Source organism: Sphaerodactylus townsendi, linkage group LG03, assembly GCF_021028975.2.
Source record: "Sphaerodactylus townsendi isolate TG3544 linkage group LG03, MPM_Stown_v2.3, whole genome shotgun sequence".
Classification (NCBI taxonomy): Eukaryota; Metazoa; Chordata; class Lepidosauria; order Squamata; family Sphaerodactylidae; genus Sphaerodactylus; species Sphaerodactylus townsendi.
This window is the reverse complement of record NC_059427.1, coordinates 72825024-72849079: the sequence shown is the minus strand read 5'-3', so window position 1 is coordinate 72849079 and position 24056 is coordinate 72825024. Positions and strand designations below refer to the sequence as shown.

Here is a 24056-nt window from a genome sequence, read left to right as displayed (position 1 = left end):
AGTGAAGGCACCCAAAGTAGAGCCGATAAAGATGACTGCAATGGTCTGGTGGGTTCATGAAGGAGTAAGCAGTCCTTCAGAGGTGGTCTTTTGTAATCAAGCTCAGAATGAATACAATTGATTCTAATGAACAAAGCATTTTTCTTCGCACTGGTCACTGTGGCCACCGAGGGGGGCTCCTCCAACTTCCCTTGAGAGCTACCTTGAAACTGTCTCTTCACTACTCAGACTGTCTATATTGGATGACACTGCAGTCACAGTGAAGGCAGAAGAGTTCTTTGCTGTTGTCACAGTCAAGTAGTAGCCTCTTAAATGAGCTCTAGCCCATATTCCATCACTTGACATGAGATTCCCTCCACTGACTTTTGAGCCCCTCAAAAACCTGGGTGATTGAACAGGCTCTGGAGAAAATGCCTATGAGGGTCATGGCAGCAACCCATGTCTTCTCCCTGACCCAACAGTGCTCCTGAACTGTCTTAACACTATAGCACCCCCTAATCAAAATGATTAGTATTGCAGCCTCCAGACTTCTCCACCAAGCTCCTTACAGATACACATGCAAAACATAACACAATACAAAAAATAGCATACACAATCCAGGACTGCTTCCGTCAAAACCGGGGACAAGCCTATCTTGTCAGACATCTCTGGGCAACAGCTATAGCTCTTCTTACATTCTGGAAATCTTGTTGATCTGGATTTGAACAAAGCTCTTCTACCATCAGCCTGATGTTCAATATATTGGTTTCCCTCTTAGACCCATCTTTCATTATGTTTTGAAATTCTTATGCCATGACATTCTATTATACTTTTCCCCTACCAGCTTCGTTCATAAATATACCATGAATACCATATACTTTTTTCCTAACAGCTTCATCCAACAATTTATTGACATCTACCCCCCAAAAAAATATTTTATTGTCAGCATCATTACTACAGCCACTTCAAATGTATGAAAATTTAATTCACAAGCCTTTTATATAATTAGAATCTACATTAGAAACACCAGTAGGATAGGATTGCAAAGGTCTCCTATGCCCAAACATAATGGGTTTTCCAGAATCACTTGTTTGAATTTTCATCCAAGAATCCTGACCTAAGGAATCTCAATGTAGAAAAGTGTTCACCTTAACTGGGAAGTCCCAGATATTGACACATCTTAAGAACAGGGTGCTGTTACCTATACTGTTATGTGGACGGAAACAAGTTAACGGGGGAGCGAGAGGAAGAAGGGGCCTCCTTGAGGGGTGAGATAGGATTCCAGAGGAAAAACGGGTTCTGTTAATACTTTGTAGATGCCATGAAACATTGCAAAGGCAGTTCAGGACTACCTGATCAGTGTTTTTAAAAGGAGGCAAGGATACTCTCCAACGCACAGGTTCCCAAATGGCAATTTTAGCTTCACGGACGGAGGTTAGAATATTGCAAACCTAGATGGGCTTTTATGGGAAACTTGCACCTCCTGCTTACAATCGGAGATGGAGAGAAAAAAGGCCACCTTCGCCGCCGACACCAGCTCCGCACTATCCTGCTTGCACACGCGCCCGCCGCCACCGATGGCGCCTCCTCCGGCCGCTGGGGGGCGCGCTGCCCAGGCACTGCCCGCTCCGGCGATGGCGGCGAAGGCTTCCCCCCGCGGGCAGGGGCCGGACGGGCCGCGCCGCCATATTGGCTGTTGTCCTGTCTGAGCGGCGGCGGCAGCGGCGGCGGCGGAGGGAGCAGCAACAACAGCGGCGGCGGCGACGAGAGCGCGGCGGCGGGAGGTGCAAGACGAGCATGACTCGCAGGCGGAATAAGACGGTGGGCGCGGCTGGGGCGCGTCGGGAGCGGGCGGGGGGAGCAGCCCCCCCTGAGCCTCCCGCGCCCCCCGCCGGGCCCGGCCTTCCAGAGACGCCCGAGGTGGCGGCGGCAGCGGCGGGGAGCAGCGCGGAGCAAGGCAGAGCCTCACAGGTAGTGGGAGCGCGCGTCCACATCTTGCCCTGCCCCCAGAGCCGAGTCTGCATCCACACCCCTCTTCTCTTAGCAGATCGCACGCCCCGTATCCATTTGCGGCGCGATCCACCCTTCACCCAGATTCCTGCCGCACTCATCCGTTTGCGATCGCCCGCATTCATCTACCCCGCGTACCCTTTTGCCCCCCCAGTCCACCACCTACAATGATCGTCCTCACATTTGGTTCCTGCAGCACACTGCTAGATCCGTCATGCATTCAGCACCTACTATGCACCTTGCAGTCACCTCAAGATCCACCTTGAGTCCAGGCCGTCTAGATCATGAGCCAGTGCAAAAGCTCTCTCCTGAGTCTCCCCAGTCCACTACAGCCACCTGCTCCTCCTGCATCCAGCACCCATTAAGCCCTGCTGCTCACCATGCTGCCTGCTTCCATCCGGCCACCCCAACCTACATTCTAAATCTGCTAGTGTTCCCTTTCATTCTAGTCATGTATGTAGCACCTATAAATTTCCTTTTTACCTGTGATGCTCACTTCTTTACTTGCAAGCAATACTAAACGTGCATATAGTCCACCCAGCATGCCGAAGGCTGCACACGCCTTTACTCTTGTATCTTTTCATTACCTTAAGGAAGTACTGTTCCATATGTTGGATGCACCTTACTCGATATTACTACTAAGATCTGGCATCTCCTGCTATAGCACCAGTTTATTCTTTATATACTGCATCTATTCAGTCTCCTCTTGGTTACATATCTTTGTCAGAAACACAAAGGCAGGTCTTTCCCCCCTGAAAGCCATTTATTTCTCAGTACCTATAGCTTGGCCTTCTATTTGTGTTTTCAGCATGTCTCTTTGTGGGTCTCTGATATATATCCATCTCCTCCCATAAAGTAGGGTGGGGACTTATCACTAATAAGCTAGCAGTTGCCTAGATCTTTGTGTAACCCAGAGTTCTTCTGCATGATAAAAATGTTTTCCTCTTATTATGGAAATAAAACAAGTTACTATAATTTCTTAGAAAAGGCACTATTAGTGAAAAAGCTGGCTTTGCATGGGTGGGGACAAGGGATGATGAGTGGCTATTGAGTATTGCAGTGACAGCAGACAAACGTGGCCAGAGTAACCTGTGATGGTATGCCCTCCAAGAGGAATTCAGTTCCCCAGCTGGGCCTTGGCATTACAGTGCATTTGTAGAGCTCTGTCTAGTTATCGTGGGGTAGTTGGACAAGAATTGTGCTGCAAGCAGATACAGTTTGAGCCAGGGAAAGGACTAGAACTCTGGTATAGATAGAGAGTTCAAAGTTGGTCCAGGGTGCTGGTGGGCCTGATTCCGGTTAGCTTGCCTCTTCTTGGCACTGGGCTAGCAGTTCCTAACTCTTTATAGTTAGCCCTATACACTGAGGTGGCAAATCCCCAGGACAGCTTTGTGTTAACTAAGGATTGTGGAATTAGCCTTCTGGGAAGCTAGGCGGTTGTTGGCAGACAGCAGATCTGCAGGAGACTCAGCCAGAGTTGCATGGAGTATTTAGAAAGGGGGGGGGGGGGTTCAGCAGCCTTTGCCAGTCAGTTAGAGCTTTTCAACCTTATGAAGAACCAAGCTGCTGTTCTTGTATACACATGTGTACATTTGTTAGTATGCCAGTTCTGTGGGATATGCAAGTGATGCAGACAGAGGAGTTGTATCCAGTGGCAGAGTATAATTCACCTAGAATGTTATTTAGCTGGCTTAGGGTTTTAAAAAAATGCCACACTGTGATCAAATAGAAGTGCTGGTAAGCAAGCCTCCTGGGTAGATGATGCTGAACCTCTCCTGTCTGCAGCTTCCGCAACATGCCACAGCTACCATTTATGAATGTTTGTGCAGCAAATAATTAGCCCCTGGTATAATATACCATCTTTATAATTCAGATAATGGAGGATGAGAAGCATATAAAGGAATTTCTTGCCAAGTTATCATGGGTAGTAGGCAGGGTTGGGCAGTTGCCTTGCTTCTTACCTGTGCCATACTCTCTGCAGAAAACTAGACTTAAGAAGCAGCCGCTAAAAATGTGCAACAGATAGAAACTTGGGACATGTTAATTGAGACACAGCACTTTTGGTGTTTGTAGGGGAGGGGGTGGGATTGGTTTATTTTAACAATCATGGGGTAGCCAGCTGGCAGGCTGTACCCAGCCTCCACTGAGATTTATCTGCCTCCCCTTATCTTCTACTCTTACCATGTTGAGTATATAAGGTGCAAGATTATTTTCTTCCCTCACAAGCACCTCCCACATGTGCCTCTAAAGTAAGATGCAACACTGCATCTTGCATTCAGTATATGCCTCAGAGAAGGGCTGCGAGAACCCCACAGCTCATCTGGTGACCCTATATTCAGAAGGTTTTTCATGGGAAGGGTGGCCACAAAGTAAAACACAGTACAGCTGTTTCTCAGTCACCTTTTTGATTTGAAAGGAAGAAAGATGGCTGCAGTCCTTTTGTTTCATTTTTGGTTAGGGGATAAGAATAAAAAGAGGAGATTCTCCAGCCAAGCTGCTGAGTAGAAGAGGACATGGGGATGTCTCTCTCTCTTAGGGCTGGCTAAGTTTGCTATTCTGGTCTAAAGAATTGAAAATACATAACCATCTGATAACTATCCTTTACCTGCTTGCAAAGCTGTCTTGATCTGTGCCCCGAGGAGGTTACAGCCTGAATGATGCTGTGTCAAAAGAAGAGGGTCACTTAGACCATTAGCAAAACAATAAGCCTGACTGGAAGAGATGCTTTTGTAGAATGCACTTCACAGCAGCCCTGTGAATTGGCCCAGTCAAAAGGCTAAACACAAATGTTTGAAGAGTTACGCCAGTTGTTACTACCAAACAAGGTCAGCCAGTTCATATGCATATTTGAGCATCTTCATAAAAAAAGTACTTCAATAGAAATCACTGAAAAACCTTAGGACAGGATTATATATGCTTCCTTATAATCACTATAAATTACTGGAATCGTGAGTTTTCTGATTTTGAAATACAGTCTCTATGTTCAATGCCCCATCTTTGCTAAATTTTAACAATGGAAATATTTGGTGGATATTGGTTTAAGAACAGATTGCTACAATTCTATGGACAGAATTTGTGTCCCAGTATAATGAAGAGGGTTATAAACCTAAGAAGAAACTGGAAAGCATAGAGCAGGCAGAAGAGGTCACTCTGGAAACAAAGATGACTTTCAGTTTGGTGTCTGAAATACTAGAGTACATGAGCAAAAAAGCAATGCTGCTAAACTCTTAAGGAGGGAGACAGATCAGCCCTCCTGTGTCTACTACTTGACCCAGGAAGAAGAAATATAGGGGACCCACCAAGTTTAGATATTACCTTTTCTGCTTCCAAGGTGAATCTGTTTTCTGCCCAAGAATGGAAGATCACCCATTTTGTACAGAAAAGAGATAGATGAGGGATGATCATCTTTGGAAATTCCAGAAGACAGTTGAGCTTCCTAGGTGGTTCCTTCGCTGGATGACCAAAGCCCCAGAGAGGGAGGAAAGCAGAGATGTTGAGAGCATTAGGATAGACTTGTATGTTATCTTGACAGAGTCTGGCTCACATAGGCCGTTTCCGCACGGCCCATTTATGATGGCCTGGGGGCGCCAAAAAAGGCGCCCCCAGGCCGCCGTTCGCACAGGCGCCACTGCTGCAACGCAGCAGCGGCGACCTGAATGCGCTTCCCTCCCCCCAGGGCGGCTTCAGGCCGCCCTAAACAACAACCCTTTAAAGGGTTGTTGTTGGGGAGGGAGCGTCTTCCCTCTTGCGGCTGGTGCTTGAGCCAGCGCCCGCCAGGAAGGCAGCGTTCCCCCCTCCTCCCTCCCCACTACCGGTGTCCCTCACCGTCGCCTGCGGTGATCGCAGCCCCGCCCACACTGTCCTCCGACCTCCAGGGGTCGGAGGGCAGGCGTGGGCGTAGATACGACGCGCCACAAGCTTTGCTGGACACCGTATGAAGGAAGAGAAGGCTAAAAAAGCGGCTTTCGATCTTGAGCCGCCTACCGCCTACCCGACCTCCGCTTCTCCCGTTAAGCATGCTTGCATCGCGAACAGGCTTGCGTCCCTACGCCGCCCGCACTCTTGGCGATGGAAGAGCAAGGAAGAACCGTCTTGAGCTTGACATAGTCATTGTTCTGAGCATTAAGTGGAGACAGTGGCAGAGTTGATCTGGTAATTTACTACTAAGTAGAATGAAACGGAATACTTGCATGTATAGTATTCAGAAGACTTCCCCTCTGCTTAATTTGCACTAAGAGCTCTTCTTTGAATGAAGGAATCATGCTCAATGGAGCAAGACAGAAATGCAGGGAGTTTTGAGAAGAGGAGTGAATAGAAGGTAGCATGTTATGTATGGGTTCTACAGCCACTGTGTGAAAGTGACTTGGCAGCTGCAGGCATTCGCTTGACAGACTAGCTGGAAGTATTAAGACAGCATACTCTTCTCTCTACTTGTCTCTGATCCACAGGTAAAATTTTGTGTGTATGCATGTGTAATCTGCTATACACAGCTTCACTCAGACACTCTTTGCAGTTCAGAGACTTTTACAGGAAGGTGGAAAATTGGAGCAGCAGCAAACAGTGGGAGAGTTGTCACATACTATGCAGAACAGGATAACTGTCTTTAAAAGCAGTGTAAAAAGGAGAATAATTGGCAAATGTAACTTCCACCACTGCATCCATACTGCGGAACTATACATCGGTATTGCATTTCCATAGTTTAAGGGCACAGGACTTCACAGAGTTAGTCTGACAACCTTATTTTGGTACAAGGCAAATTTCCATTGTCTACTCATTTAACCATTTTGGAATGTACAAGGGAGTGCTGACCTACCCAGCATTTGTTAGCAAGCTGTGTGGAGAGTGACTATGATAGTCTAATTAAAGTTGCTAAATAGATGGTTGGCTCTAATGGGGGGGACGGGGACACAAGTATACTGCTAGTACAATACAGTTAGGAAAATTCAAGTTTTTCAAAAGAGGTGGTACTAACCCCTCAGATTCATGAGGTGGGATTCTGACTTACCACATAGCTTCTTAAGAACAGGTGTTCTTTTGTATAACTTTGTGGGTCTTAGCCCTGCAATTAGATTCTTCTGCTTTGATATAGAAAGTGCAGTAACCTCATTCTTATTTTCATTGTAGATTTCTGCACTGACTGTTCATGCTGCTAGCTGGTAGCTTCCAAGCAGCAGATAGTTGATCTTGTAATCCAGGCATTGCATAGGGCTTCCTACTTGCCTGCTGTCTTATTACTGCCAGTTCCTTTCCATAGTTGGCTACCTAAATAGATATCAGTTGCTGCAGATGTTGTGTTGTTGTTGTCCAATTCTTGCTCATTTCCTAAATATTTTATTGCACTACACCCAGCTTGGATTTAGGGATGCCAAGCAGATTTCCAGTGTGCACTGAAACAAAAGGTTGAACAGATATCTACTCTTCCCCGATTGAAACAACAGTTGAACCTTGCTATTCAGGGACGTGATCCAGAGGTGCATTAACTAGAGTTATTTTTATGCTGTTGCTCTTCAGCAGCTGTTATCCTAAGTCAGTCTTGCAGTTGGCAACTGCCCCTGGTTAAGAAGCCAAATGGCCAACTGCACTCCAGGTGTAGAGCTGTGCTTGAGGCAACCGGAACACTGCACTGTGTTTAGAACAAAGCCACATTCTAGGGGCTGCTTGTGCCCCTCTGCTATTTAGCATGCAGTAGCTCGAAGACATGGAAGTGGAGGCTAGAGTGACCATGTGAATGCAGAATCCATGACACCTCAATAGTGAAGCATTGTTTTTGCACAGCATTGTGCCATTAGGTTGCAGACATACACAGCTTTTCTTCCTTTTGGAGCATTGCGTGACTACTTGTGTGCTTCAACCCAGTCTGACCAGTTGGAGACTCTGAGACTAGAACCAGCTGCCTCTGGGTGGTCAACCATCCATAGCTTCTCCACTCACTGAACGGAAAGAAAGAAAAAATAACTGTCTTATCACACCGTTAGATTTCTGATTGAACGTACACAGCCATCACAGAAAACTCCACCAGATCCTAGTATTCAAAACAACTCTAAAGTCAAGTGGGATCCCTCTTCTCTAGTCCTGGGCAGTTGCACAAGACCCAGTAGGGAGGGGAAGCTTAGCTTTGGGTTGGTGGCTGCTCTTGGCGTAGCTAGATGAATCAACAGACATCATTCAGATATGGACTGCAAGTTGAAATAGGAGGATAAAGCATCGGGGTGTTCCTAGCCAAGCAGCCATGGTTAGCAGGACATGAAACTGAGAGGGTCAACAGCAAGGATAAGGGAAAGTGTTTGCAATTATTAGGAAAAGCTAACCCAGGGGCCATGCAGGTTGTTGTTGTTTTTTTGTCTTGCACCATATCATCACAAAACTGCTTTAATCCCATATCATAGATAGTACATGAGGACAGGGGGAAGGGATGATTTTATTTCCCCCGTCATATAGCAATATATCTAGTTAACCTATTCCTTCCCCCCACCCTCTGCTGTATGTATTCTACTTATGCAGAATTCAAATTAGTGCTCAAATCTTCCTCCATTACTTACAGAAATATTCCATGGTGGAACCAAAAGGCTAATACATTATATCCATTCACATTTTCAAGTCCTTCAGAATCATAGTCCTATCAATTGCTTACTTGTTTCACAACTCCCAGTGCAGAAAGGTAGCAAAATCCTGTGACAGGAGAATTCTTGTAAGTTTTAGAAGTTACCATTTCAGTCAAGAGATGAAAATTCATCGTGGGATAGGCACAAGGCATCATCAAAGAGCTTTTACAAGACATTTCTTCCTCTTCAAACCTCTCCCCCTCCCCTGCCATCCAACCCTTTTGTTTGATTAAATGCCAGCAGCAACAGAACAATCTAGCAATAGGAAAGACCATCAAGAGATGTTTTTTGAAGCCACTGTGGAGAAAGGCACCAATGCAAGCTAGTTTGTTGCCTAGGCTTGGATTCCTCGAGTATTTTGTATTACTTCCTCAGAGTTCTTTGATTAAAATCATTAGATTTTTTTATTTCTCTATGTCCCCTTTGAAAAAGTATTCTTGCAAATGGTTCTGGTGGGTTTTCCGGGCTGTGTGGCCGTGGTACTTCCCTCTGTGATACAGCTCTGAAGATGGCAGCCACAGATGCAGGCGAAACATTAGGAACAAGATCCACCCGACCACGGCCACACAGCCCTGAAAACCTTTATTCTTGCAAAGTCAAAAGTTTATCTAGACAAGAGAATACTCTCCCTCCCCATCAGTCAGAGTCTCAGATATTCAGAATTAAAGATCTTAAAAAATATTAACTTCAGAAAAAAACCAACATTTGCATTAACTACTAAAATCAAACAAATTATCCTGTAATAGGGAAAATTAGATACATGGTCCAGTTATTCATTTAAACAATTGTGAGCTGGTATGCAGCTCTCAGATCAGTTTCTGGTTAGCTATGAAAACCACAAAAGAATAAAGTCCTTGATCCAGATATGCTATTCCACTAGTATAACTGCCTTTTGAGTTCTTTAAGGTAATTTATTTAATGAACAAATGCCAGTCAGTGTTAGAAGGAAAGAGAGGCTAATACTTTCTTCCCCTGGTGCAATAATACCAAAGCAGCCTTTTAAAACTATGCCGTGAATTCCCACGCTCATCAGCTGACCTGGAAACACATTAGCCAGTTTAGAAACTGCAGCCCTAATTCAGATGTATACAGCCATCACAGAAAACTTCACCAGATCCCAGTATCCTAAACACCTCAGTTTCTCATTTCCAAAGCAGTAGATGTGGGAGAAAGAAGTAATCCCTCCCTTTCCTAGAGTAGCAAGACTAGCACTGTACTCTTAGGAACATCTTGAAAAGAGGTGCTAACAACAGCATATCTACAACAGAAGTGAGTCAAAATTAGTTACATCCTCAAGAGATGAAGTATAGCTTTTGCATCACCACTTTAGAACCTGACTTTGAGAATAAGACTGCATCTTCTCTGTGGGAAAACTACTCTCTCCCTAATCAACTAAAGGCTCCAGAGACTAATATAGTGCAAGGTACTCTCATCAACTTGACTGCAGTGTAGAGAGGTTTCAGTTATGGTTGGTAACTCATAACCCATCCTATTCCTTAGTATTTAAAAAGGGACCCTAGAATTCAGGCAATTAGCGTATATTTCTTTACATAGTCTTGGATACTAACAAAAGAAAATGCATAACTAAAGCATCCAATAAATAAATTTAGAACATCATGTATTCAAGCCAGTTTCTAATAAATAAACCCTACAAATAACTTGTTAAAAACAACAAAAAGCGAAGCCTACTAGGTTAATTTTTTAAAAGTAGACCTAGCCGGCAAAATATTCTCTTTCTTCCTTCTTACCCAAAGCTGGCTTTCTCCCATATAAAGCATCTGAAGACCTATTGTGCGTACTCAGTAATTATCTTTGCTGATTGGGTGCTGGGCCAAGAAGTGGTAGAAATGAAACTCTATAAATAGAATTCTTCCTAGGTAGTGGTTGTGGTTCTGTAAGTAACAAGAGAGACTCATGTTTGGTCTCATTTCTCAAAGCCTTGCCTTTCTTAAGTTAGTGCTTTTTTCTCCTTGTTTTCCAAGAGGTGGTGAGAAGAAGCTGGGAGCTGGTTCAAGGGGTGTCTAACAAATATGATCTTCTTTGGGACATCTCATTGTCATGCTTTGCTCATTGAAGTCTCTTAATATTTTTGGCCCTGGCTTGTGGGAGTAGCTTTTGCTCATAATCATTGTGAGAGAAATTTTGAGTAGAGATGCTTCTAGAAGTCTTTGCTGTGTGTAGGTTTTGTCTAGATGCCATGTAGAACCTCAGGCAAGCTGAGGTTATTCCAGGGTACCTATATCATGTGATCAAGATTTAGCTGTTGCCTGTGCTGAGTGATGCTAGTAAAAATGAAATACCCTGTGGGAGATTCATAAAAAGTATTACAGACCCTGTAGTTTGAGGGAAAGGGGGGAGATGGATATGAGGTCCATCTACAAATCTTGATGTTTGAAGAGTGAGTTGTTTACGTGAGGTGTTTGTTTGTGAGGCACTGTTTACGTGAGGTGGCAGTTCTGTGTATTCTTACTTGAGAATAAATTCCGGTGAACTCAGTGGGACTTGCTTAATGCAGGACTTGCATAGTAGTGCCTATTTGTGGTACTAGGAGGAAGCTGATTGTAGGAAGAATGTGACCGAAGAGTTAGTTGTGGAGACTTATGATCACTAGCAGTACCCATTGTCAAACTGTGATAGCAATGTGCTCTGAGACTTGAACAGTGTAGGTAGAACCCAAAAAAGAAAAAAAATTGAATTTCATTCTCAGTAAGAGCAAGTCTCTGTCTTCCTGCACATTGACGTGGCATGGGATTCTGTTGGTTCAGAAAAAGCTGTGGGCCTAGAAATCTGGCAGTTCTGAATGCATCCTAATCAAAGCTGGTGGCCACTACTCAGAAAAATCTGAAGCTGTGAAATCATTAGAACTGGAGGGTAGATTTTCCAGGAAGGTAGGAATAATGTTTATGCATGCAATGATTATAAAAATCATTGCATTGAAATCATTGCAAGGTTTAGTATATGTACACATGAACCTTGGTGAATGCAGTGGAAGCCATGTTGTGTTCATGCCCGTCAACAGGGTGAGCATGACCTACCTAGCCCTTGTTATCAATTAATTCTTTGTCACTCATGGAAACTGAAGCGCCAGTCATAGAGAGTTTCATTTTCATACATTCTGTTAGAAAGAAAAGTACAAGTCTGTGATCTTTCATGCATAATACATCTAAAAGTACTGTTCGAAACCTCCTGTAATATAATTCAGCTTCAAAGTTCACTGAGGTGATGGTTGAACACCTGAAGCTGTCTTATACCAAATCAAACTGTCAGTCCATCAGGTTCATTGCCTGCTCTGATTGGCAGTAGCTTTCCATGGTCTCAGGTGGAAGTCTTTCATTTTTGTTGTTGTTTTACTGGAGATGCTGGGGACAGAACCTGGGACTTTCCTCATGCCAAGCAGATGCCCTGCTACTCAGCTATGGCAAGGCAGCCGCAGTTTTCCAGGAAAGGGGTTTATGATGTAAAAATTATGTTTTGCTTCATTATTATTCATCGTGTTCACTTCCTGCCTTTCCTTCAGCTACCTCAAGGCAATGTATGTGGCCCCGTCTCATTTTGTCCTTAGGAGCCTTTCAGGTAGGCTTGGCTGTGCAAGAGTGATTTCCTCAAGTGGACCAGTTATCATACAGTTAGCTGTGATATCACACTGGTCTAGCAACTCCAGGAGGCTTGAAAGTTAACTTTATTATAAAGCACTTTGTTTTCTAGGGGAGTTTTTTTTTAAGAGAAACTCTCAGTGAAAAGTGAACTGGAAGCATCCTACGAGAGAATTCTTTGACATCAAGCACTGAACACTTGGAAAATTTAAGTCAAAGATAACCTTGTTCAGTTGGTGATATTTGGGCTCATCCAAGGCCTGAGAGAGTGAGAGTTGGTAAATGGAAGGGAAGGTGCTGGGCCCTCATGCTTTCACATTGATTCTACTTGATTGATGTTCATCCAGCATCAATCAGTGTAACAGGTGACTATAAACCACTTGATCATGAGGAACCAAGGAGTGAGAGGGCGATGAATCTTCTAACTCATAGCATTCAAATTAGGGCTGAATGAAGTTGGAGGGGAGCTTTTCCTTCCTTTGAATGGTCTACCTCCACTTGTATAACTGTCATGGATTAGTTAATGATGCCTCTGTGTGCTGAACAAGATATGGGAGAGGCTGCTAGCTTCTGAGGGAAAGCCAGTGATGGGTTAAGAGGCCTGTATTCTAAGTCAAGAGCAGTAGCAATGAGCAGAATAACTGTATTCCAGTGATACAGGTGGCAGGCCCTGTTTAGGCAACAAAAGTTTTATTGCAGGGAAATGGGTTGGTTGGGTAAAACTCTAGGCCTCTATAGACATCTACTACAAATGACATGAAAGGTTGTATAAAAAAGTAATGCTGTCTCTTAAAATGACGATCAGAAGAACTACTGTTTTGCATCTTGCTGTGGAATCAAAATTTGTCCCAGAAAGCCTGTAATTTCCACTTAGGCAGGAACTGCATATGCTAATAGAGATGACAAAGACTAGAGTTTCCGTTTGTGATGTGACTCTTTGCTTTTGTTAATTTCTGTTGTGAGAGGTTCACTCACTGGTGTAGAATTTTTTGAGTGTAAAAGCATGGCAGAGTAGGATCTGGGAGACAAATGTTTGGTTACCAGCCATGCTATGGAACCCTACTGGGTGACTTGGGCCAATCATTCTCTCTTAACCTAACCTACCTCAGAGGATTGTTGTTTTGAGGATAAAGTGGAGAGAGGGGGGGAAATGCTGTAAACCACTGGCGAAAAACTGGAGTATATATATGTCAGATTTGCATCTGTACATCTGTTTCATCTGTACATATTTACATCTGGAGTTAGGAACCATGAGCAGACAAGACAGCGTTCTACAAACATGAGAAAAGCCCCACATTTGCAAAAATAATAATAATAATCTGAAATCTAAAAAAATAAATTGGAGGTATAAATCCTCCAAAAGCTGAAGAGCAGAATTTGTAACCTTAAGGGAAAAAATGCCCTCTGTAATGGCCAATGTGAGTTGCTATACAAGCACAACAGTACAGCCAGCTTTTGAGACTTGGCTTCTGTCAGTAAAATGCAGGAAAAGGGGCAGAGCCCTTTCCAGGGCTATTTTAGCCTTTGAGGAAGGACTAATTTGGGCTAGCCCTGGAAGAAACCACTGGCAGACCCAATTTCAGCAGCCACATGAAAGCCAGTGTGATGTAGGAATTAGAGATTCACACTAGGTTTGGGAGACTCAGGATCAAATCCATACTCTGCTGTAGAAACTCACTGGTCACTCACTCACCTCAGGCCAGTCACGTACTCCAAACCTAAGCTACCTCACAGGATTGTTTTGAGGATAAAAAGGAGGAGAGGAAAGTGATGCAGGCCTGTTTGGGTTCCCCGATGGGGAGAAAGTTGAAGTTTATGAACAAGTTTATAAATGAAGTTTACGTGTAAAAAATGCAGTGGAAGACGGATACCTTCAGTAATAAATAAGGAAAGAAAATAAGTAAGCAAGTGCAGCTGAAGATGGCTATCTCAGCTATATGTATTATTTGCTTATTGCTGCTCCTAGATTTTACTGACAGAAGTCAAGGCAAATAAAAGGCAGGTTGGCTGGTGGGTGGGAAGCAGAGAGGGAAGTGGGGAGAGGATGTGGGGGCTGACAAGAGGCAAATAGAGGAGGGGATGCAGTGGAAAATGAGACACACCCCACAAGTCTTTTCAGGTCTCCCACTCGCAAATGTCTAAATAAAGCTGGGGATAAAGGATTAAGTTCCAGGGAGAAAGGTTGATGCCTGTGGAACTACTTCCAGAAGAAGTTTGTCAGCCTTCATGTATAACAGCAGCAGTAGAAAGCAGCATCCAATGAACTGTGGCTGATGGGCCTATCTTAACTTTTCTTCCTCCTTCCCTCTCAGTATTGGCAAGATGTTGTTTATTCGTTTTTCCGTAGGGTGTGCCTGATTCTGTGAACATGGTGGGGCCTAGTGCTTCCAGACAAGTTGCAAAAGTCTTCTCTTGTCACTTTCATTGTCCCTCCCTGCCTCCGCGTGTGCCTGTCTCTTCAGTGATTGTGAGAAGAGAAACCCTGTTTTCCTTCTGTCTCCTTCCAGCGCACTCTTTGCCCCCTGTGCTTTGTCTCACCTTGAGGCTGAGCGAGACCATCTGTTTTGCAGCAGAAGCTAGATGCACAGCCCATTGTCCCGGGTTTCTCAGTCGGTGAGAGACAATGACCACCCTGCCCTTAACTCTTCATGCCTGTCATAATCTCTAAGCCATCCTGTGGCCGGCTGGGCTATTGCCTGTCTTCTGCCCCAGAGCCAGGCTGGAAACCATAGGCCACACCTCCTTCTGTGGGAAGAAAGGAGCAGCAGGGAGATGGGCTTTGCCTCCAACAGCTGCAGCTGTTCCTCTGACCGCAGCTACTTCAAGTGTTGCACAGGGAACAGGTTGCCTGCCTGCCTGCTGAGCCCACAGGGTGTTGGGGTGGTGCTGTGTGTATTGGGCTGGGGAAGCAGCTTGCTGGACTCAGGCAGAATTGATTTGAAAGCTGGATAATGGGGGGGTGGGGGGAGGAAAGAAGGAGACAGAAAGGACTGGGATAAAAAGCAGATGCCCTCCTTGGTAACATACATACACTCTGCTACCACCAGCTGTTCTTTCTCTCACCTCTCATTCCTGTGTCTTCTGCTCTGCAAATGGATGTTAATAGAGTTTTCACCCATAGGGTTAGTGTGAACAGTATTGCAGTAACAAAGACCAAGTGGGCAGAATATGCTAGACTCGAACATCCTGCTACCTACTATGAGTTGTAATTGGATCCTCTGCCCCTCTAGTGTGCCCACTGGGCTGTATTGATTAGCACAGCAATGGTACTTAGTTTGGCAGAGATGCCAAGCAGACCAAGATTGTACATGCCTGCGCAAAGGGCTGTTCACACCAGCTCCTAGTGAATGCCAGTTTTCCAGTGAATGAGGTGCCGTATGTTTGTGTGCCCTTCTGCAGGTGTTGCCTACTTCCAACCAATCTGTACAGACATGCTGCTTGCTGTGTCACCGGGAGCGTAAAGATTGGGGCGGACCATCTCACAATGGGTTGGTGTCCCCAGGTGAGCGGCTGCCCCCAGACTTTGTGCCGGCTCTGGTGCAGAACCTGCTGGGAGAGATGCCACTATGGATCTGCCAAAGCTGTAGGCAGAGTGTAGAAGAGGAAGAAAGGAGGGCGGTCCAGGAGCAGGCACTGGCGGTAAGCATTGAACCTGAGGGTATTGCAAGTCCATCACTTTCCCCTGGATAATGAGAGCTACCTGCTGTGCCGGTGATCTACACGGGAGGTCTCCCTGGATTGGTCATCTTCAGCAACCTGACTGCAGTCAAATAGTTGCATATGTGTAGCTTTTGTCTCCCAAGTTCTGAGACCTGCCTTCTACACACTGGATCTTTTGGTCTTTGCTTCCTTGATGGTCTTTGGTCTTTGCTTCCCTATTTATAGTGATGGGAAAGGGGAACAGGAATCAGGCAAGAGTAGATGGGTCTTCTTCCCAGGAGGCCTCAGCCTCACTCTTCCAGGAAAGGTGACCTGTGCCCACCATGGTAGGAATATTCTGGGGCAAAGGTTAGCCAGGCATGTTTGAAAGAACTAGCTAGTGTAGGATTCTGGATTTGCTGTTTGAGTTACTAACCTTTTTGTCTTTAGGTCTCACTGTCTCATACGGCCTGTAAGTCACAGTCCTGTGGGGCAGGCTCCCACTCTTCTTCGTCTTCGTCATCCTCATCCTCGTGCCATGGGAACTCAGGAGACTGGGACCCCAGTTCCTTCCTGTCTGCGCACAAGCTCTCGGGGCTTTGGAACTCCCAGCATGTCAATGGGGCAGGCCAGGGGAGCTCCCTTGGAGGGACACCTGTTGTACCAGGTGAGTTCAAATTAGCTGTTTGTCTTCTCCCTTTTGCTGCAGGGTTCTCCCTACAGCTCCTTCATAGAGGCCATTTTAACAGCCATGAGGGTGGTGTTGACTCAGCTATGTTGAGAGTACTAGCACCGACCCCTTATTCAAACACTTTCCAAGGACAGAAGGCTCTACATGAGTTTGAGTCTTGCGTTTTTTTCTGGGGGAAGTAATACTTTACAAGGAAGGTCCCTACCTAATGGGACTTATTACCTGGGGTGTCCAGCATACCTGCCAAGAGGTTTCCTGCAGTCTTGGTTCTCTTTCGTGGGCTCATGCCAGGTGTCCCAAATGGGGAGCCAAGCAGGGGTCCTGGAGAGCAGCCAGCTCCATCTCTGACTCCATTTCAGGTGACAAGCACCCCGGCCTCCCTCCGGAGTGTGCCAGCCAGACCCCTGCTGTAGGAGGTGGGCTCAAATCCTGTCCTTATAGCCACGCGCTCTCCCCAGCTCCCAGCGGCACCCCAGGCTCACCTCTGCCTACCTCACTCGACTTCTGCAAAACGCTTCCCAAGCAGTTCAAGAGCATGTGCCGGAGACCCACCCCGCCAGGTCTGTATGTGCGGGGCCTGGGGAAGGCCAGCAGACCAAATCTACAGGGCAAAAGTATCACCCTTTTGGGACTCACAACTAAGCCCCATCCCCTCCCCCCTGCTAGAATTTGTATTGTTTGGCTGAATGCGGGACTACAGCATGATAGCCCAAAACCTAAAAGGCCAAGGATTGGTTCTTTCTCCCTCCTATGAGTTATCTCCATGGGCTAGGATTAGGGAGGTATGCCACTGAGCATGAAGCATGCAGGGCTAAACTTCCCAGCATGCTTTGAGGGAAACTAAAAATTTTAAGTCATTGTCATTTTAGAAAGCGCCTCAGTTAAAAGAAGGTTTCTAGCTGGGAACACGGCCATCACATCAAATTGGATGTGATGTACATGTTGTTAAAATTTGGGAGGTATTGGGGGGGGGGGGGGATGAAATACGCCTAGGAAGGAAGTGGTAGTATGTAGTGGCAAGTGTGCCCTAGACAGGCTCAGCTGCTGTCATGCATGATGTGTGGAAACTCTAGCTGTTAAAATTTGATCCAACCTTTCTCTGTTCCTTTCTGGCTGCAGGAGAGGCCTTCCATTCTGCGGAGCACCACCGGCACGTGGACCTCACTGCTCCTCCCAACAGCCCCACAGGCCTCCACTCGCAGCCACCGGCACTCCTTCCTACCAAGCAGATGCCTGCCCACCCTGGGCCCTTCAGCTCCCCTCCTCACGTCCACCTGAGCTCTTCACCGCAGGCGGCCCCATTCCCTGCACCAGCCCTCAGCCCGCACACACCAGCCCAAAAGCCAGGAGCGGAATCCCCTCCCGCTGGATCCTGTAAGAGTCCACACCTACCCACTGCCAATGTGCCACTGCTGAAGATACCACCTCCTGTAGGCTGCACTCATCCATGCAACGGCCATTGCAGTGGCTCCTTAGGTCCTCCCGCTGCCTCACATCAACTGCCCAGCACCAATAGGTGAGTACAAACAATCCTGATTACGGGCGATTCTTGGTGACCTGCCTAATCTCCCAATGGCAATATATCTCTGGGGCTATTTATCAGTGTTGTTTTGTGCCCTTGGATGCTGGTTTCTTAAAATGTACATGTAAGCTGAACAAGGGGTCCTATGGAATGTTATATCTGTTTGGTAGAACTAAACCCCATGCGGACAGGTGGGCTGTGAGGCAGGATGCTGGCCCCCTTCCACATCTTTGCTGGATTGGCATCTGTGCCTATTCCTTGCCCTGCTGCGTCCTAGAGGCTGCTGCTGCTAAAGTAGCCTGGCATGAATTCCGGTCCTCGAGAACTGAAACTGAGGCAGTCTGTGGTGTTTGTGCACGAGGGGGCTCTGCTGTCACAGCAGAGGAGCGTTGAGCGTTTCCTTTTCTGAAGCCATGGCTGCTCACTGTGAGCTGTTTTGAGATGCAACCTGTCAAACCTACCAGGGCCACAACACAGGTATTTGTTTAAGAAAAATCTTTCCTGCCTTTCAGCTTTGCCAAATGTCCACAAGGTAATGTACCAACTGAGAATCTGTGATTAAAACAACCCATGTAAAATACAGTAAAGCCCAACATCAGCTGCAAGCAGAAGCAGTAGCAGAATAGGCCAACAACATTTTTCAAAAAAACCAGCCAGCAAATGCTTGGGAAAATTAAAATGTTTCAAAAAATACACGCTGATTCCAGTCAAATGTTCCTGGGGAAAAGAATTCTGTTAAGTGTACTGAGATGCTCAGGAGAAAAGCGGGCATGTAAAAACTTTAAATAAATGAATGCTGCCTCTGGAAAGGCTTGTCCACTTCCCTACATCTGCAGGTGGAGGCAACCAAGGGAAAGCTTTAGGACCTAATTACACGTTACATTCCCACCTGTATCCTTCCCAGGTCAGTGTGATTAAATGGTGCATTGCAGGTTCTGTTCTGGGAGCTTAATCCCAGGTACACATGGGCCCAATTCAAACTAGAACAGTTGTACATAGGAAGAAGGGACAGTAGTCACTGTCTTCCCCCTCCCACCCCCACCCACCCCGGGACTGAATTGCTGGCTCTGTATAATTTTGTACAGTGAGTAAACATGCTGGCAACATTTGGATTTCCACCTGCTTCATCAAGCTTATTCTGGCATGATGATTTTCTCTTACAAAGGAATATCCATAGAGTCATCTAAGTGAGTTATGTTCCGAATTCCTGTTTGTGAGTAGAAATCTAACCTACTTGAGGATATTTCTTGTGAATTCAAGTCCACAAGGATTTTGCTTTCTGATGTAACATTTCTCATCATGCTCAAAGTATCACACCATAATGAAATTGCCCTTCTCTGAAGATCACTTTGTCTCCTGCGTAACCAGTAAGGAAGTTCTGCAAAGCTTGATAGATCTAGTGTTTTGTATTTTATTAGCTCTATAAAACTCCTCTTAAATCTTAGCATTCCTACCTCAGAAGGGTCAAGTTCCTATTCTGATGTAGGGCTCTCTTCTCCTCCTGTTGCTTTCTGAAGCTCAAGCCCCTCCCTTGTACCTTTTATCTGCAGTACGGAGGTGGGACAGATTTTACTGGGAATATGTCTCACCCACTTCCTTCTTTTTCCTTTGTTTTCTTTTTCTTTCACAGGGATCCTGCCTGCAAAGGGCACAAGTTCCCAAACGGTACAAGCTGTCATGCGCCACAGTCCTGTGAGGCAGATGAGGGGCTTGGTGAGGATGAGGATAGCAGCTCTGAGCGGAGCTCTTGCACCTCGTCCTCCACAACCCAGAAAGATGGGAAATTCTGTGACTGCTGCTACTGTGAGTTCTTCGGCCACAACGCGGTAAGTGAAAGCATAACCATGATTTCTGCTTGTAGACATTTTCAGTATGGGTGCGTAAGGGCTTGAGGGATCATGTCGACAACATATGCAAGATATACTTCACTACTGGGCCTTTCTAGCCTTGACATTAACGTACCCCCTGGTATTTTAATTTTGAACTTCCTCGCAGACCTGCCAAATAGTTTCTGATCAGTTGAAGTAAAGCCTTCTGGTTGTACCTTGCACTCTCCAGCAGGCCTTCTGTTTCAGCTTGGACCTCTGGCGTAGTTCTTGTGGCCAGAACTTGCCGCTTATCTGCCCCTGCGGGTGGTGATAGAGCTGTCCGGGCCCTGCGGGACCTTGGTGAGTTCCGCAGGGCCTGTAAGACGGAGCTATTCCACCAGGCTTTCGGAGGGGCCGGCCGTGGCCCTACTGCCCCCCACTGAAACGGAGGCTGCCTGTTTCCATCTCTTTTATTCTGGTTGGGCCTGATGCATCGATTCCACCGCGGGCCCTGCCTATTCCCTCCCTTTCTTCTGGCCTCAGATCGGGTGCCTGTTTTTAAACAACTTCTGTTTTAAAAAACTTTTGTTGTTTTAATCTATATCTGCTGTTTATAATTGTTGTATAGGTTTTAAGGGTTTAAGTTTTATTCTGCTGACTTGCTGTTCATTAGAACAGCCATATTGTGAGCCGCCTTGAGCCCTTCGGGGATGAGGCAGCCTATAAGTCTAATTAATTAATTAATTAATTAAATAATGAAACAACTCTGGGACCACTCCAGCTGTTTGAGATAGCAGGGGGTTGGCAGCCGTATGATATACAGTCTGCTGTACCAGCAGCAGGCCAATCACCCAGCTTTCTCCACAGCCTCCAGCGGCCCCAACAAGCCGGAACTACGCTGAGATCCGAGAGAAGCTACGCTCGCGGCTAACCAAGAGGAAAGAGGAACTTCCTCAAAAGCTTGGGCATAGCAGTAGCTCGGGAGAGCCAGCTGTGGATCACCGGGACGTAGATGAACTCCTAGACTATATCAACAGCACTGAGCCGAAGCCCCTGAACAGCGCGAAGGCTGCCAAGCGTGCACGCCACAAGCAGAAGAAGAAGGTGGGCTGTATATGCACATAGATGAGTATGTGGGAAAGAAACAGGGAACACACACCCTGGTTCAGAGCCCCTTAGTAGATAAAGGAGAAGAGGGTATGGGATTCTCATGAACCTTGGGAAGATAACTCCAAAAGGAAAAGGCTTAACAGAATTCCAATCAAGTTCTGGCCTCAGCTAGTGATGGGATTGAAAGAGAACTTGGTGAGACACTGATCTGAATATAGCTTTTTCCCGTAGCAATTGGGGAAGTTATCCATTAGTTCCAGCACGTGCAGGGGGCAGAAGGAGGGAGGGGATCAGTGGGATGGAAAAGAAAAACTGGACAAATGTGTTTTTCCATTTGTCCGTGAACGTATGTTCATGGATTTGCATGGATACTGAAAAATGACATAATTTTGACATAACCTTCAAGTTTTATTCTGCCTGCCTTGAGAACAATGCTGAAGGATAATTATGTCCTATCATCCTACCAAGAAAAGTCTGCAGCTTTTCTCCAACTCCAGTAGCTCTTCTAGTCCTTAAACCAAAGGCTGGATCCATGCCAGCATTCATGCCTGCAGAATCTTAGTGTGAACCAAAAGACAAGAACTAAAGGGATCACAGCCTGTAGCCATTGTGTGAGCCACCCTACCGAGTTCAGAAGGATGCAGTCTTCTGTTGTTTTCTTTGTTTACATCCATGTATTGTTTATATCCCTGTCTGTTTATATTTAGATGTTTCTGTAAGCTGCTTTGGATTCCCATTGGGAAGAAAGGCGGGGTAATAAATTGCTGAAATAAATACCTTTGTAATTAAACGGATCTTGCATGTTCCCCACTTCCAATATAATGCCTGTGGTATAATTTCAGATACCTCAGTAGCAGCCCTCCAACCAAAGCTGAGGTTTCCCCAAATATGGGGGCTTCAGGAATTGAAACTGAGATCTCAGCCGCAGCCCTAGCTGCTGAGTTTTCTGAAGGATGATAATTTGGTTGTTAACCTGTATTAACTGCCCTTGTCTATGTAATATGTTTCAGGCACTAATTTACCTATTATTTTGGGGAATTCTCATATTATGCATAAGATCCCCTCTTACCATTGCAAAACTCCAAACAGGTTAATTATGCTTTTTGAGCTCATCACAGATTACTTTTCTCTTTGCTGACACACTTTATATTCTGATTCATGCACTGGAACATGTAAACAAATCAGAAATAGAAGTGTATTAAGGACTTATTATCTGAGGAGAACTGATCTGTAAACAAGTCATTCAGCTGTTTTCACCTGGGTTCTTTTGAGTTGCAGCAGAGCTGAGCCAGATAGCGTGAAAATTTATCCCTGTGTTTCTCTGCTCACTCCCTTCCTTTTTTCCCCTCATGCTGTGGTGCTGTTAGCTGAGATGAGGGATTGAGATTTGGCAATCCTACTGGCTCTTGATACACAAGGAAAATGCTGTGGGAAATGACTGGCAATACATTTTTCCCTGAGGTTTGTTACCATGGCACAGACTCCATAGATGCCATCTCATTGGTTCCCAGCACTAATTCCCAGGTGACCACCGTGGCTTGCTGGAGTGGCTATCCAGCTGCATAAAAGAAGTGATTGTGAGAAACTGTAAAGCAGGAGCCTCTTCATTTAGTTCAGTCAGAGGCTGGCTGCTGTTCTTCCTCTTCATCGTTCATTTTTTTTCATCAGTTGCTATTTGCAGGTGTGGGCTGCTAAAACTGTGACCCTCATGTTAATTTCCTTTGCTGCAGGAGAAGGAAAAGGCTCAGCTGGAAGCTGAAGCCCAGAAGCGAGTGGACCGAACCCCTCCTACTGGTCAGGACCAGGAGCTGGCTAAAGAGAAACTCCTAGAGTGGCCCCAGCTTGAACTGGAGCGGGTGAACAGCTTTCTGAGCAGTCGGCTGCAGGAGATCAAGAACACCATCAAGGACTCCATCCGTGCCAGCTTCAGTGTCTATGACCTCAATTTGGATGTCAATGACTTCCCCAAGAAGGCAGCTGTGTTGGAACAGAAGAACCTACTTTCCCACCTCAATGGCTCATCGGAGCTGCAGGAGATTGACCTTGACTTATCCCCACTCAGCCTGGGAGCTCCACATAATCATACATTGCTACGGAGTGAGGTGGGCCCCCGATGGGGAGAGAGCCCCGGAGAGGTGCCTCCACCCCCTTCAGCCTCTGAGAATGGTGTGGTGAAGCGGCTAAATGCTGTGCCCAACCTCTCGCGCATGATTTGGGTTCAGTCACCCAAGCCAACAGACTCTCCCCAGCAGAGTGGGGCTGGTCATGAGACTAAGGAGGTAGCGACAGGCAGGGGAGCAGAGCTGCAAGAGCAAGCACCTGCCACAGGAAAGCAGAGGAAAGGGAAACGGCAGGGCTGCCCAGCAAAGAAAGGGGACTCTGTTGCTACCGCTGGGGATAATTCTGGCTCCAAGGGGATAGGACCGAAGAATCCACCTAAGGGGACAGTTCCTGAAACCCAGAGAGGAAGCAGCAGCACAGAGCAAGGTGACTGCTTCCGAGGGTTGCGGCAGGGCCCGGGATGGGGATGCAGTGGCTCTAAGGGAGACAAGGAGAAGAGCACTGATGGGAGAAGTCGGAGAGGTGAAGGCAGAGCTGATCAGACAGACCAAGAGCCTGCTCTTTCAGGAGCAGGGGACCGGCATCTGCCCCACACAGCTGCGTCAGATGACTTGCCCCAGCCAAAGGGCAAAGGCAAGAAGAGCAGGAACAAAATGGAAAAAGCAAGCCCTTCCATTGGTGAGTCTCCATTTCCTCTGCTGAGGGAGCCTGGTCAGTTTGGAAGCATGGAAACCCTGAGCATCCAGGGCACTGAAGTTTCTGGGATACATCTTATGCTTCTTAAGGCTCATCAAGACCTTGTTAGCCTGCTGTCAGTTGCTTTTAAATGCTATCAGAAAGACCGATGTAGGAGTACAACTGCTAGCTTTCACCCTGATTGTGTGTAACAGATTTGCCATAACGTAGGCTACAGTCTGGGATTGGGTTTGCACTGCAAAAAGAAAGCAAAAGACCCAACTTTATCAGGGATACCCTGCTGCTCAGCTCAGCATAAATTATGTGAATTAAATGAGGACGTTGATTGGAATAGTTCAGCAAGGA

The 24056-nt window shown here is 46.2% G+C and overlaps 1 protein-coding gene across 3 annotated transcripts in view; it reads left to right on the top strand.

Moving 5' to 3' along the window:
* Window positions 1–1613: 1613 nt before the first annotated feature.
* The window catches only part of FAM193B (family with sequence similarity 193 member B), a 37198-nt gene continuing 14755 nt past the window's right edge, over window positions 1614–24056 (top strand). The window contains exons 1-8 of one of the 3 annotated variants that reach the window (XM_048491897.1): window positions 1614–1950; window positions 15584–15823; window positions 16274–16490; window positions 16874–17074; window positions 17634–18030; window positions 19667–19862; window positions 20712–20948; window positions 22685–23693. In XM_048491897.1, the coding sequence (XP_048347854.1) occupies window positions 1777–1950; window positions 15584–15823; window positions 16274–16490; window positions 16874–17074; window positions 17634–18030; window positions 19667–19862; window positions 20712–20948; window positions 22685–23693 (2671 nt within the window). In that variant the 5' untranslated portion in view covers window positions 1614–1776. The remainder of the gene's footprint in view (window positions 1951–15583; window positions 15824–16273; window positions 16491–16873; window positions 17075–17633; window positions 18031–19666; window positions 19863–20711; window positions 20949–22684; window positions 23694–24056) is intronic. The other 2 variants (XM_048491895.1, XM_048491898.1) reach the window with 2 other exon arrangements.